General features: G+C 37.1%; 2 protein-coding genes across 4 annotated transcripts in view; both read right to left on the bottom strand.

The window, feature by feature from the left end:
* LOC129804565 (uncharacterized) overlaps positions 1-15,574 on the bottom strand; it is a 102,191-nt gene that overhangs the window by 36,151 nt on the left and 50,466 nt on the right. The window lies entirely within an intron of this gene.
* Positions 9,968-13,205, bottom strand: LOC129804566 (uncharacterized). Of its 2 annotated transcripts, XM_055851962.1 has the most exons (3): positions 10,331-13,205; positions 10,206-10,271; positions 9,968-10,132 (listed from the first exon to the last, which is right to left on the bottom strand). In XM_055851962.1, the coding sequence occupies exon 1, from the start codon at positions 11,988-11,990 to the stop codon at positions 10,767-10,769; it is 1,224 nt and encodes a 407-aa protein (XP_055707937.1). In that variant the 5' UTR covers positions 11,991-13,205; the 3' UTR covers positions 9,968-10,132; positions 10,206-10,271; positions 10,331-10,766. The 2 variants fall into 2 exon arrangements, with proteins under 2 accessions (XP_055707937.1, XP_055707936.1); XM_055851961.1 differs by having other exon boundaries at positions 10,206-13,205.

The raw sequence follows: 15,574 nt of genomic DNA, 5'->3' as shown, positions 1-15,574 counted from the left end.
GTGGACTCGCTAATCATTTACCGACAAAAATCATTAGGTATATTTATGTACTCTGGTCCGTACAGGAGCGATGACTGGTGAAAAAGTCGAATATGCTCATTAAATCTTTTGCACACCGTATTTTAATATTCTTGGGAATACTTGAAACATTTTTCGAATTTCCATCCAATATATAAGTCGGATTTATGGCACCTCCTTGCCCTAATTTAACAATGAGGGTAACATCAGTTCCTGGAACATTTTCGATTTTTGCTATATTCCTCAATTTCTTCTCTGATTTCCATTTTCCCACAATAGGAGAATGATATTTTTTATCCAGAGACTTTTTTTTCACCGTCAAGAGGACGGATTTTCTGATTAGCTCCAATTGAGGATTTTTTTTTCAGTTTTACCGTGTGGGAGACAAAAAGGAGAGTGATAATTTTCGAGTTCAGCGGGTGGAAAAGTGTTCGTGACGAGATTCATCCATTTTCTTCCCATCAGACTCTGGAAGACACATGAAAATGTTGCCGTAGAAGAAGTTAAGTTAAACAAGAGAGACATCTCTTTAAATTTTGTATACGACAGAAACCACTAAGTTGAAACCACGACAAGCTTCAGGCATTTCTAAGGCGTTGTCTTTTTGTCTCAGTGAATAAATTTCTCGGTATATCAGCTAATTTTGATCACATCACATGAGATCGTTGCTAAACCTATTCCTAAAGCATTATCCAAATGCATTTAATTAATCCGATGAAATATTTTATTCTCAACGTGTTTCTCCGATTGGCTAGAGCTGCATTGAAAGCATTCGAAAAAAACAAACTTAAGCCAATTTAGATTATTCGACGAGACTAAAATATTTTGTGACATTAAATACTAGTGAGGCATAAGGGTGAAAAACAAATTGTTGCATCTACCACATAGTACATAAAAAGCACTGTGGTGATTTTCCAATTTTAATAAATATTGAAATATATAACTGATATCACTGGTAAAAAAAATAATGAAATAACCCAAATGAGAGCCTACACTGAGAGAGAAATCCGAAAAAGTTAAAATAACATTCCGGAAATGCTAATTTTACCCTGCATTATTGATCCGAAATCGATGTAAATATTACGCTTTTTAAGTGTTTTATAGGTTAAAGTTACCCTTTTTCATGTTAATTTTACACTTAAAAAGGTGTAAAATTAACATTAAAAAATGTTGATATAGTTTTACATCTAAAAAGTGTTAAAGTTACGAGGAAAAAAAGTTAATCGCACCCCCTTTTTTTCTCAGTGTATTTCAGCATTTCAAGCGATAAAAAATATGCCAGAGATGGAATATTTTTTAGTTTTTTATAGAGTTTATAAATATTGAAAAGTCTATCCTAGATAATGCTGACTTATGACGGAGTCGTCAAAGACCGGCAGTTGATATCTCTTACCGTTTGGCCTCTAGCCGTGTCAAAAGCTTTCGAACAATTAAACAAGATTTTTCACAAGCGTGGGCTGCTAATTTGGATGTCATGGGCCCGCGACCCCAATAGGGATAAGCGGTTGAAAATGAATGAATGAATTTAATAAAGATATGTCAAATACGGGTACCTTACTGATAAATTACCGATTAAGTCCAATGCTACCGTGTTGAAAATTTATGATTTTTCAAAAGATTCAAATTTAAGCAAATCAGTTGAAAAATAGACCCTCCAAAGCGGTTAAACTTTTACTTTCGAAAATTCATTCATTCATTCATTTTCAACCGCTTATCCCTATTGGGGTCGCGGGCCCATGACACCAAAATAACAGCCCACGCTTGTTGATCTTCCGCCACTTCAGGAAAATGTTCGGGTTCGATCCCAAGGCGTTTCAAGGCAAAATTCTGAATTTGATTCAGCCACCTTGTCCTAGGTCAGCCTCGAAAATTCGATATCAAAATGTTTTTTATCTAAGATAATGTTACCTTATGGTGGGGGGGGGGGGGTCGTTGAAGATCTAAAGTCGATATCCCTTACCGTTTGGCCTCTAGCCGTGTCACAAGATGGAAAAAGTGGATTGTCTAACTGCTCTTTATTTGAGTACGAGCAGTGAAAGAAATGCGACACAGCGAACTAACCGATTTCAATTCAAATTTTCCTGAAGAACCTTTTTAAGCTTACTTGTAAATTTGTTATAATTACTTACAAATTTATAATATATTTATTTTGGCCTATATTTAGTTGTTTTTTAAATTAGTTTCACTTTTGATGAAATCCCTTCTGTTCTTAGAAATTGAATGTAAATTGCATTATTTTTAAAATGCGATCTTTTCTACTCTAAATAATTCTAATATACTTTTGGGATTAAAGTCGTAGTAAAATAATAGAATTCAATTTCGTTGTAATTGCGTGTGCATAATAATAAAATTGTTCATTTTCGATTTATTCTTCTAGAGCTTGTATCGTATTAAGTAATTTATTTTATACTATTTAGATATTAATTTCCTCCTAATTTTCAATTGTTTTTTTATATTATGAGGTTTTTCCCAATTTACGATAAATTTTATCCTATGTTTTTTTAATTGATTGTATCCCATTCTGTTCCATGCCACAACAAAATGAAATGCAGTCATTTCTGTAATACCATCAAATTGATCCCAAAAGCAATAGAAATAATCACCATATGCTATAGAATAAATGACATAATAATATTTTGGAAAAATAACGCATAGTACAGGATAAAATCATGTTCAACATGCCCTAGAAATCTATCTCAAAATGGTATGAAATTAAATTGCCAAATGTGATTACAGGCCTTTAAATCTCACAAATATAAAAAAATGTGATTAATATTAGTTTTTGTTTTTAATTTTCTTTTTTTGTGCGTACTGTGAGAGACCCGTAAGACCTTATAATAAAATTCACGAATTAAAAGTTTAAATTTGAAATGTTAAACAAATAATATTTCAGTAAAATTTTTCAAATTTACGTTGTCTTTCTAAATAATTTCCAAATAATTGTTAAATTACTTAATACGTGCTATATCAAATTAGGTCATGGTTTTGGGCAAAATAAGTTGGTTTTGTCGTGATGTCAAAATAAAACTCTTCTACTTAAATAAATAAATGAATTAAAGCAACATTATTAATCTATTAAGAAAAATACTTTCTTTTTGATAAAAGTTTTACACTGTTATCAGGGACAAAACAATTGTACAAATTGAATGAGGAGACGAGTCAGGAAAGACTTCGTAGTACACTAGATTTTTTTTGTCCTGAAATTTTATTGTGCGTATTGTTTTCTAGAATATTCATTTGAGGAATCTATTGTCAAAAAGGAAAGCTGGGGGTTTTCATTTTGCTTCTTATTATATAAAATTTAAAATAGAAGATAAAGTTTTTCTTTAGCAATTTTCAAAAGAATTGTTGTATACAAGGACTAAAATTTAAAAAAATAATATTTATATTATATATAATTTAATATTAAAAATAAATTACGTTACACGGTAATACCAATTTAAAAATTTCGCACTACTATAGAAAATTTCAATCGAAATCTCGAAAAGTCGAAATCCCCAAAGACAAAATCTACCTCTTCTCCAGAGCTTTCGACAGCTCCGTGTCTTTTTCAGTTCTTAATGGATGAACCAGACATTCTTCAATAATTTGGAGATAACTGAAGTTTTGGGGACAATGGACAAAATTACAGAAAATTTCTCTTTTGCTCCTGCAATCGCGTATGTAAGACACTTTTAAGAATTCGAGATTTCTGCGATCGGGATTTCTGTTTTTGGAATTTTGGCGATTTTTGGATTTTGGCGTTCGTGGTTTTAGCTTTTCAAGATTTTGGATTTTAGGGATTTTGTTTTTTTCGGGATTTTGACCCATTCGAAAGTTCGGCTCATTCGATATTTTGGCTTTGAAGATTTTGGTTTTCGGGGTTTTAGCTTTTTGGGACTATGGCTTTCGGGATTTTGATTTTCAGGATTTTGCTTCCGGGATTTTGGCTTTTCGGGATTTCAACTTTCAGGATTTTGGTTTTCGGGGTTTTAGCTTTTCGAGATTTGGCTTTTCTGGATTTTGGGTTTTCGGGATTTTGGCGTTCCGGATTTGACTTTTAGGATTTTGCCTTTCGGGATTTTGACTTTTAGGATTTCAACTTTCGGGATTATGTCTGTCAGGATTTTGGCTTTCGAGATTTTGGCGTTCGGGATTTTGGGTTTTCGGGATTTTGGCGTTCGGGATTTGACTTTCAGGATTTTGGTTTTCGGGGTTTTAGCTTTTCGAGATTTGGCTTTTCTGGATTTTGGGTTTTCGGGATTTTGGCGTTCCGGATTTGACTTTTAGGATTTTGCCTTTCGGGATTTTGACTTTTAGGATTTCAACTTTCGGGATTATGTCTGTCAGGATTTTGGCTTTCGAGATTTTGGCGTTCGGGATTTTGGGTTTTCGGGATTTTGGCGTTCGGGATTTGACTTTCAGGATTTTGGCTTCCGACATTTGATGGTCACCCAATTCAATATATAGGCATGACGTGTCTGGTGATCTCAAAGTTTTCAAAATAATATTGCTAGTTTAACTATAAAAATTTAATTATAATTGTTGAACAACAAAATTAAACGTCTTTAATACTTTCCAACAAATCAATTTTATTCAATAACTGGACAGAAATTCGCGTCTTATTTCTACCAATACACTTTTCATACACCGAGAAAAATGTGGATGGTAAAATTTACCATCCTCCATACAAAATTCTAATGGCCGGATAGTAAAAAAGTCACCCAGCAAACGCGATATTAAATTGGACTGTCAAAAATTGTAGAATCTATTGCATGGATAGTAAATTCTAATAGCCGGATGGTAAATTCTAATATCCCCGGATATTAGATTTTACTATCCGGATGGTAAATTTTACTGGCAGGATAGTAAATTTTACTAGCCGGATATTAGAATGAAAAATGTCGGAAAAATTTATTTTTCCTTATTTTCATTGATTTTTGGCCATTGTTTGAGGGCTTGGGGCCCTTCCTGGATGACATTCTCTGTATTTTAAGCCATTTTGATGCGTGAAAATCTTTTTCCAACTTTGACGACTCAACCGAGATTTGAACACGCGACCTTTGTGATGACAGTCCAGCATCTTCCAGCTGCGCCACGAATTGCTATAATGTATTCAAAGCATATCGGGAACCGTTGCATCGGCACACACGATATTCCAAAATGACATTCTAACAGCAGGATGGCAAATTTTATTGGCTTGGATAGTAATTTCAATCCAAATTACTATCCTCCGTTAAAATTTACTGTCTTCCAGTTAAATTTTAACATCAAATATGCGGCCAGTAAAATTTACTTCCCGGATATTAGAATCTAAGAGAGGTCAATGTAAAATCTAAAGGAGGATAGTAGATTTTACCATCCGGCTGTTAGAATTTACTATCCATAGGATAGTAAATTTTAAAATGTCAAGATGGTAGATTCTAAAGGAAAGTATCTATGGAGGATGGTATTTTCTACTATCTTTTGAGGCAGTAGAATTTAAAGACACGATTTGTAGAAAATACCATCCAAATTTTTCTCGGTGTACTGACAGCCGTCACGATCGCCTCTCTCCGTTCGCCTCTCTCCGTTCGCTTCTCTCCGTTCGCCTCTCTCCGTTCGCCTCTCTTCGTTCGCGTCTCTCCGTTCGCCTCTCTCACTCCCTCCCTCTCCTCAACCCAGCAGACAAACACCTCCAACTAAATCCCATACTTCCTACAGACACATCCTCCGAACTTCCAAAAATCTAATCTTAGCTCCTGCATTCAACATGATCTCCCCCCGAATTGGGCCGATCTTTCGGCTTCAATTCATCGTTGAGCAATTTGGGAGTTCTGAGGATGATTAACTTCGCTACTGGTCGCTTAAACACTTTATGCTCATCTTCAGTTCGGACCAGAACCACTCGAACTTTTCCATCTTTCCCGGGGTACAACTCGACTACTCGTCCAACAGGCCACGTATTACGCTCCAGATTAGGATCTACGATCATAACACGGTCTCCAACTTTGACATTTGGGTTGTTGCTGTGCCACTTGGGTCGATGTGTCAGTGTTGGGGTGTAGAACTGCAGCCACTTCTTCCAGAAGATGTCAGTGAGACGTTGTGATTTACGCCATTCCTTTCGAAGTACAAGGTCTTGATCGGTGAAGGTTCCAGGTGCTTGTAGTCCAGACTGACGGTGGATCAGAAAATGATTGGGAGTAAGGACTTCATTTGCATCGCTGACTTCAGCTAACGGACGTGAATTCACTAGATGTTCAGCTTCTGCTAACACAGTCTGCAACACTTCTTGACTTGGAGGGTGTTTGGAGCTCCCGATCGCTAGCGAGATTGCCTTTTTCACAGGAGCTACCAGTCTTTCCCACGTCCCACCCATATGGGGTGCATGAGGAGGGTTAAACTTCCAAGTCACTTGACGTTTCGCAAGAGTCGACGTGATGACATCATGTTTGATTTCGGCCAGAGACTGACGAATTTCCCTTTCAGCTCCTTTGAAATTCGTTCCATTGTCGGATAATATTGTTTCGGGTTCCCCTCTTCTTGCCATGAAGCGACGGATAGCTAGTATACAGGAATCCGTAGTTAAATTTTCACATAATTCTAAGTGAATGGCGCGGGTCGTCAAACAGGTAAATATTGCTCCATATCGTTTCACCTCACTTCTCCCTGTTTTGACATAAAGGGGTCCAAAGAAGTCACATCCAGTATGAGTAAATGGATGTACATATGCAGACAGACGTTCCTCAGGAATTTGGCCCATAATTGGTACATTCGGTTGTGATCGTGCTTTCTGGCATGTGATACAATCCATTTGAATTTGTTTTAATGCCTTCCTTCCGGTAATAATTTCAAAGCGTTGTCGTAACTCTGCCATCACCAAAGGAGTTCCCCAGTGACCAAGTTCTTGATGATAATGGGTCAACATTAACTGTACTGCCCGATTTCCTGCATGAAGCAGGATAGGATTTTTGAAGTCTTCGCTAGCTCGTGGCATCATCTGAATCCTACCATAAGCACGAATTATTCCGTTCTCATCCAAACCTGGATTCAATTTATAGATGGTGCTTTTCTTTGAAAGCTTAGCGTTTACGTGTCTATTATTTTCGTGATTCTCCAATGTACGTGATTGTACCAAACACTCAAATTCTGCATGAAAACATTCTTGTTGTGTCTGTCGAATTATGCATCTCTCGCCACCCTTGTAGTCACTGGCAGTCAGAAATATTTTTCCGTTTGGTTCTATTAAGTTATTAGTTCTGCGGCGCTGACGACAGGCATCAATGAATTTGTACACATAACCGGCGACTTTTAGCATATGATCCCAACGCATATAATTTTCCGGATCCAATACTGATTCGTGCAACCTGTCGTCATCTGATGCTGTCGGCTGATCTAAGGTCACAACGTTTATCGTTTCAAAATCCAACTCATCTTCGTTTTCATCCATTTTCGTGTCCTGAGTACCGGGTGCAGCCGGCCAAAGGTTCTCATCTTTCCACAAGAATATCGGGCCTTGATACCAAGTTGATGTTGCACTAAATTCCACCATGCCGTTCCCTCTTGTGGCTTGATCTGCTACATTTAACTGACTGGGCACGTATCTCCATGTTTCAGGATTTGTGAGTTCATTTATCTCGCCTACTCGGTTCGCGACGAAGGCATTGCGACGCAGAGGATCTCCTCGAATCTGACCCAACACTACCATAGAGTCAGACCAAAATACCTTCCGATGAACAGTAATATCAATGTATTGTTCTATTGTTTTGGAAAGACGACTAGCCATCAAAGCGGCTTGCAATTCCAATTTGGGAATGGTCAATCCTTTTATAGGTGCGACACGGGTACGAGCCATTACAAAGCTCACATGAATGTGTCCGTTTTTCACAAATCTTAAGTATGCAACAGAAGCAAAGGCCTCACTGCTTGCATCTGCAAAAACATGTAGTTCTACTGAAGCTGTTCGGAAACGTAAATCCGAATAGCATCTCGGAATTGAGACACGAGGTAAAAAGGAAAGTTGCTTTAACCAGTTCCTCCATTCATCTCCAAGATCAGATGGCAACTCATCGTCCCATTCTATACCGCGTTTCCAGATTTTTTGTAGAAGAATTTTTCCGCAAATGATAAAGTGGGCAATCATACCCAAGGGGTCGAAAATTGACATTAAGATACGAAGTGCTTCTCGCTTCGTGGGCAAGTCTGTTCCTTCAATTACTTCTTGCTGGATGCAATTTATCTTTACTTTGAATGTAAAGCAATCAGTTTCTGTATTCCACCACACACCGAGGATTTTCTCAAAACTACTCTCAATGTCTAAATCTTTGTCATGAATATCACGGCATGATTCTTTTGGAAGACCACTCAAGATCTTTTGGGAATTGCTAATAAAGTTTCTGATGTTGAATCCTCCTTGCTTATGTATATTGATGACTTCATTTATCAGTTGAATGGCGGATTCTTCATCATCTGTGCATCCCAAATAGTCATCTACAAAATGCTTTCGTATAATTTCATCTACAGCTGTAGGATACCGATCGATGAACTCCTTAGCATTTTTGTCCTTAACATAGGCGGCTAATGCGGGGCTACATGCTACTCCAAATGTCATGACTCGCATGCGATACTCCTGTGGAAAAACATCTCTTTTGTCTGCCCGCCAGAGAACACGTTGCGCATCACGATCTTGTTCTCGAATCACTATTTGATGAAACATCTCTTGAATATCACCTGCGAAAGCGTACTGTCCTTTACGAAATTGCAACAGAATTCCAGGCAGGTTATTCATCAAATCGGGACCCTTCAATAGGCAATCATTAAGAGATATCCCATGTGCCTTCGCTGCCGCATCATACACCAGTCGAAGTTTCCCGGGTTTGTTAGGATTTGTCACGCCGAAATGTGGCAAATACCAAACCTTTCTTGATTGTTCTGATGGTGACTCTACTGGCTCAAGATAGCCACTGTCTATATAATGTTCAAACTTTTTTGTGTAATCCGTTTTAAACGATTCATCTCGGTCCATGCGCATTTCAATTTGTCTAAGACGACGCCACGCAGTTGCTCTAGACTGGGGTAGTGGTGCATCTGTGTCCTTCCAAAGAAGACCTGTTTCAAATCTTTGCCCAACACGTTTTGTCGTTGATTCCATAATTGATAATGCATATTTGTCCTCCTGACTTCTGGGTTTCTCGATATAGACCTTGACACCGAAATCTTCTGTACTAAAGGATGTCTTGATAATTTCAGTGAGCTCGTGAATTTCACTCTTATTCGTGTTTCTCGACATATGAGTGTATTCGGGGTGACGTCGTCTCCCCCCATCTGAGCCACTAATTACCCATCCCAAAGCAGTTTTTGAAGCTACAGGATCCTTTAGAGGACCATGTATGAGATCATGAGTGGCGATAAGGAAAGCATTATCCTCACCAAGAAGAATTTGAGGTGCTTGGTTAGAAAATCCAGAAAATTTTATTGTTTTAAGATAGGGAAATTGATTAATCAATTTCTCTTTATCCACACGCACCTCTGGCAAGATCAAATCGGACATGGTTCGTATATTTCGCAACTCATACCATTTAGCACCCGGAAATACTCCTCTTATTGCAAGTGTTACCTCCGTGGTGCTGTGAATTTCTTTACTTGAACCATCCAACCACATCAGTTCCATGGAGGCCTGAGTACCAAATACGCCCAATCGACGAATTAAAGTACCATCAATTAGACTAACTGATGAAGCAGAATCCAGTAAAGCCAGAATTCTAACAATGTTACTCTTATCAGGAGCAGCAATCTCTACTGGTAACACCCTGAGCATTACTGTTGCTTGACACTGAGACGCACCGGCAAATGCTGTGTGCCTTCCTTTGGACTGAAATTCTACCAAAGAAATTTCCTGAATATGATTTTGGTCTTTGGCACATGACTCAGATGACGTTTGAGTATTTTCATTCTTTTCATTAAACATTCTTTTTTCAGAATCAGATGCTCCGAACAAGGACACACCTAATACATTAAAATACGTTTTAAAACCTTATCTACTAACACTTTAGATTTCGAATCACCCGTATAACCGATTACTCACCACTTGTTTTTTCATCAGAACTGACGATCTCAGTCGTCGTACCTTGGCTTGTATTAGTAATCGGTATACCTGTTTAAATAAGACCAGTTTTACAATTTCAAAAATTGTGTGTTCAATTTTTCACTTTTTTTTTTACGCTTACCGAAAAGGACACCATCATCTCCCCCCGTAAGCGTACCCTTTGAACTGCAAGACTCTTCAGCCTCACCTATGATAAACACACAATTACTTGAAATTCTCCCATGGAGATAGTTTTCCAAGACTCACCGGAAATTTTTGAAAATAACCCTTCCATTGTGAGTAGTTTTCGTCCTGATGGATCGGTCACATCCACAGGGATCTCCATATTTTTCAGATTGTTTGAAACCTTAGTGTTAGTATCTGTGAAACATTTTTTTTTATTTCAGTTTTATTGTTTCTTTACATAGTTTCTTTTTTTTTTTTTCACATGTCAATGAGTCATTGCCAAAGATCACTAGTAATAATTTTAATTCAATCAAAATTTTAAACTTTCAAGATAAATCCAATAAAAATTTCAAAGAATTAAATTCCAATATGTAATTTACTGAGTACAAAATTCAACCAATTTAATTTTAATTTTACTTCATTATTTTGTTTAAAGGTTAATCTTAATTTTTAATTCACAACAAAGGTTATCAATTTTAGTTTTACGTTCTGTCTTGAATGATCATAGTCTTATATCTTATTTTTTACCTGTTTTATCGTCGTCTTCTTTTTTCTCGTCTTCAAATTTAACGGACTTCTCTGTTCCATGCAGCAGGCGATGATGCATTCGCTTACATCCATCTAGTCCACAAGTGCGGCGGCGAACACAGGTATTTAAGCGATGGTTTCGGCCCAAACATCCCCAACAGAGACCCTTTGCAAGTTTGTAACGCTCCTTTACCGTGGATTCCTTCAATTTTGGACACTCATTCGTATAATGACCTTCCTCACACACTGCACATTTGTAGCTCTTTGTTGCAATTTGGGTCGTCATAACCGCTGCACTGCGTATTTTTGGTGTTCGTGTATGTTCCTTTGTCTTCTGCTTGTTTCCAGTTGATGATTGAGTTGAGAGTGACGTCACTGGCAAAATATTCAAAGAAATTTTCGATTGGTCGTTCAGCCAAGTTGCAAGATCCGTCACAGAGTAATTTGGAATTTCTTTGGCCCTCATTGCCCAAAGCATCCTCATGGTTGGAGATAGTTTTCTCTCAATATCATTTGTCACCCATGGAGAGTCCATATAACGTCCTTTGTCCAGCCATTTCAATCCAAACGACAAGTTTTCTACGATGGTTGCAAATTTGACAATACTCTCTGGATCACCATCTTTTGGGTCTGGTGTTGAAGCTATGCGAGCCATCATTCGATTTATCACTTGTCTTGGATGTCCAAAATGCGACTGCAACACGTTTATGATGTCTTCTGGTGCTGCTGCTGTAGCAATGAGGGTTTTTACTCTATCCCGTGCATCTCCTTTCAGTGCTTTGGCCAATCTCATGGTGTTTTCAGTGGCTGTGAAATCGCCATCCTTAGAACTTTGTTGAAACATGGCATAAAATAATGGCCATTCTTCAGGGTCGCCGTTGAAATCTGGCAATTCTTTGGCTACGGCTTGACGTGCGATGAACTTGCTGACTTGCTTTTCTTGATTGGCGATAATTGTGGACATATTTGCAATATGCATCGATAGCTCATTTTCTTCGTTGGTTGTAGAATCGTCTCCTTTCTCTGAAATCTCGTATTCCTCGTTAAATTCACTTGCTTCACCCTCAATATCATCATCTGACGCCTCAAGCTTTTCCTTAAGCTTTTCGAGCTGCTCTAATTCCGCCATTTTGCGTTTTTTGGCTTCTTCAATTGACCGGAGACGCTCAGCATTCTTGCGTTTTTTCTGCGTTTTTGGAGTGGACTTAAACATTTTTATGTTGGGTCTCGAAGGACCTTATGTTGAACAACAAAATTAAACGTCTTTAATACTTTCCAACAAATCAATTTTATTCAATAACTGGACAGAAATTCGCGTCTTATTTCTACCAATACACTTTTCATACTGACAGCCGTCACGATCGCCTCTCTCCGTTAGGATTTTGCCTTTCGGGATTTTGACTTTTAGGATTTCAACTTTCGGGATTATGTCTGTCAGGATTTTGGCTTTCGAGATTTTGGCGTTCGGGATTTTGGGTTTTCGGGATTTTGGCGTTCGGGATTTGACTTTCAGGATTTTGGTTTTCGGGGTTTTAGCTTTTCGAGATTTGGCTTTTCTGGATTTTGGGTTTTCGGGATTTTGGCGTTCCGGATTTGACTTTTAGGATTTTGCCTTTCGGGATTTTGACTTTTAGGATTTCAACTTTCGGGATTATGTCTGTCAGGATTTTGGCTTTCGAGATTTTGGCGTTCGGGATTTTGGGTTTTCGGGATTTTGGCGTTCGGGATTTGACTTTCAGGATTTTGGCTTCCGACATTTGATGGTCACCCAATTCAATATATAGGCATGACGTGTCTGGTGATCTCAAAGTTTTCAAAATAATATTGCTAGTTTAACTATAAAAATTTAATTATAATTGTTGAACAACAAAATTAAACGTCTTTAATACTTTCCAACAAATCAATTTTATTCAATAACTGGACAGAAATTCGCGTCTTATTTCTACCAATACACTTTTCATACTGACAGCCGTCACGATCGCCTCTCTCCGTTCGCCTCTCTCCGTTCGCTTCTCTCCGTTCGCCTCTCTCCGTTCGCCTCTCTTCGTTCGCGTCTCTCCGTTCGCCTCTCTCACTCCCTCCCTCTCCTCAACCCAGCAGACAAACACCTCCAACTAAATCCCATACTTCCTACAGACACATCCTCCGAACTTCCAAAAATCTAATCTTAGCTCCTGCATTCAACAATAATCCTTCAAAATATTGCAGTATACTATTGTTGTTGCACTGTAATTAGTAAAAATCGACCGCTTAGAATAAGAAACGAATAACTCTCAGTATGAAAATTTTACGAGAGAGCGATTTGAAGCTGAGATTTTACATGCAGAGTGTAGGATTTTTGAGATTTAAAATCTCTATAACTTTAAAAATAATTGTCTTTCAAGTATAATATTCACAGGGAAGGTAGAGAGTATAAAGAAGTATCCAAAAAGCGAAAAAAACGATTTTTGCAAAAAATCGAGTTGTTCGACTTATATTTTGAGTCGTCGAAATGAAAAGAAGAAATATCTTTAGAAATTTCATACAAGCTGTTGCGAAGAGGGGTCGACGGGAGCAGATCTAGAACAATTTAGCCAAAGAAGTTTGACAATCTTGCCTTGAAATGTCTCGAGATCAATCGCAAACATCTACCTAAAATGTTTATAAATAAGGAAATGTCGTGGTCTAAATTAGATTCTCAAGCCTGCACCGGAATAAGCGGTTCATAATGAAAAAGAAAATAAGTTGCGAAAACTCCAAGTAGCTGTCTCATACCGTTCAGCCTCTGAGTTTAAGCAAAAGTATAAATAGTTGAATGTAATTTTTCTCGGAACTTAAAATTTGCAAAATTACACTATAAATACATAAACTTTATAGGAGGTTACCGTTAGAGATATTTATGGTAACCTAAAATCGAGAAAATTGTAATATTGCTCCACTTTTGAGTTCGAGCAGTAATATAAAAATCACGACATATCTGCAGAGTTATGTAATTTGTTTTCATCCCTACTGTTACGGCGGGCGGCAAAATTATGAGAGACAGGGAAAAGTTTGAACTAAAATGAAAATGTTTGTCGCGATTATTGTCCATTCTATTGATTAAAAGTTTCCCCATAGAGAGTGTAAAATGATTTTTAGAGAATATTACTCTGAGAGAGCTTGCACGAGTTGCCCAACTAAACTTTTCATTTCAAAATTCAATTAAATATTCGTTACTTTGTCTTTGTCTTGGACCAATGTCTTCTAAATTCTGTAAACCTCCACTTGATGACTTGGAAAGTTGAAAGAAATTCCATTGCTCAGAAATTCTAAGTATACTAACTTTTGAGGTGGATCCATGCAAGAAAATCACACAGAATATTAATGATTCTGATAAGAAGTTTGGAAATTTTACTCGAGCAATTTCTTATACAATTTCCTCCAATTTTTTTTTTGCTCTCACACTCCTCGTTAGATTTCAACAGGCACCATGTTTACGCATTTCATGGTTTATTGAAAGTCCAAAAAGTAATTTTTCACTAAGCTCATTTGGAAGACAATTCTATATTTTGTTCTTAAACTTTTCTCATGGACAATTTTCATAAATCTAATAAAACACTCACTTTCAGCAGGAATAAAATTCGTTTTTGTGAACATTTTGACAGTGAAGTATGTTAAGAGGAGTATCATCAATCATTCAAATTCTCATGTTGTGAGGTCAATTTTTTCCACATTCCTTTTTATTCATTGTGATTTTTTTTGTAATTTATAATCCTCCAGGAGAAGCAAGAGTTTAGTTTTTTTTTTGCAAAAAAAAAATAGAATAGAAAATAATCAGTTTCATTTGTATGTAATTGCTATAAAAAAGGACCTTTTTATTGGAAGCTCTAGAAATACTTCCATCATGCAAAAATTATCGAGAAAAGTTCTTTTCAGAAGTGTGGCATTATTTTCCTCTGTGCAACAGGAAAAAATTGATATAAAAAAATTTGCGCACCATTGAAAGAGTTTGGTTTTAAATTCTATAAAATTGTGGAATAGTTTTCTATTATTTCTTTTAAAACTTGAAATTGTTCAATTATTATAATTTCGTATTAAATGGAGTTTTTCTCGAGTTTCCTGCACTTGTAAGCAATTCCAAGAGCACAATGTATCGCTAGGGTTGGATGAGGCTATTTCAGATATGAATTTTAAATTAGACCATGAGAATGTTGTACAAAACGGCAATAAACAAACTCGAAGCTTAGCAAATCCTGTTTGGTTTACCGCCATAGTAACCATAAGTCCTGAATTTATTAGTCAGGAATAAGGAAGACCATTTCATCTGAATGGAAAGGTGCTTGAATGTCCTTCAATACGGGAAAATCAACAAATTTCAGACAAATATAAGCCAGTTTTCTAAAAGAAAAACCAGCCTTCATTTCATATTTCGAATATTAGAACGAGTATTTAAGTGCTAAGCATTAAGTATTTACTTTTCCACTCCTTGAGAACCACTTTCTCAATATATCTTAGCGTTTCAGACAATTTCTTAGAAATGATGCCATGCTTTTAGTTAGTCTGATCTGTCTGGTCCGTCTGTCCGTTACTGAGAATAGAGGACAAACGGTTAGAGATAGTGACTTTGGACCTTTGAGAAACCCCCCAAAAGTCGATCAAAGGATCATTCACATTACCTTCATTTTCCCCCAAACATGCCCTTTCTATTCAAAACCATTATTTTTGGGATTGCTCAAAAAATGAGTCGTAGGATCGGAAGAACACCTATTGGCACTTCAATAAATCGTATTATGACCTATTGGCACCCTTTTTTATACCATTTCGGATATGATTTGAACA

Source organism: Phlebotomus papatasi, chromosome 2, assembly GCF_024763615.1.
Source record: "Phlebotomus papatasi isolate M1 chromosome 2, Ppap_2.1, whole genome shotgun sequence".
Taxonomy (NCBI): domain Eukaryota; kingdom Metazoa; phylum Arthropoda; class Insecta; order Diptera; family Psychodidae; genus Phlebotomus; species Phlebotomus papatasi.
This window is presented reverse-complemented; position numbering and strand designations above follow the sequence as displayed.

What these genes read in the sequence shown, in the direction of transcription:
- LOC129804566 (XM_055851961.1), bottom strand. Translation starts at nt 11,990, where the DNA reads ATGTTTAAGTCCACTCCAAAAACGCAGAAAAAACGCAAGAATGCTGAG.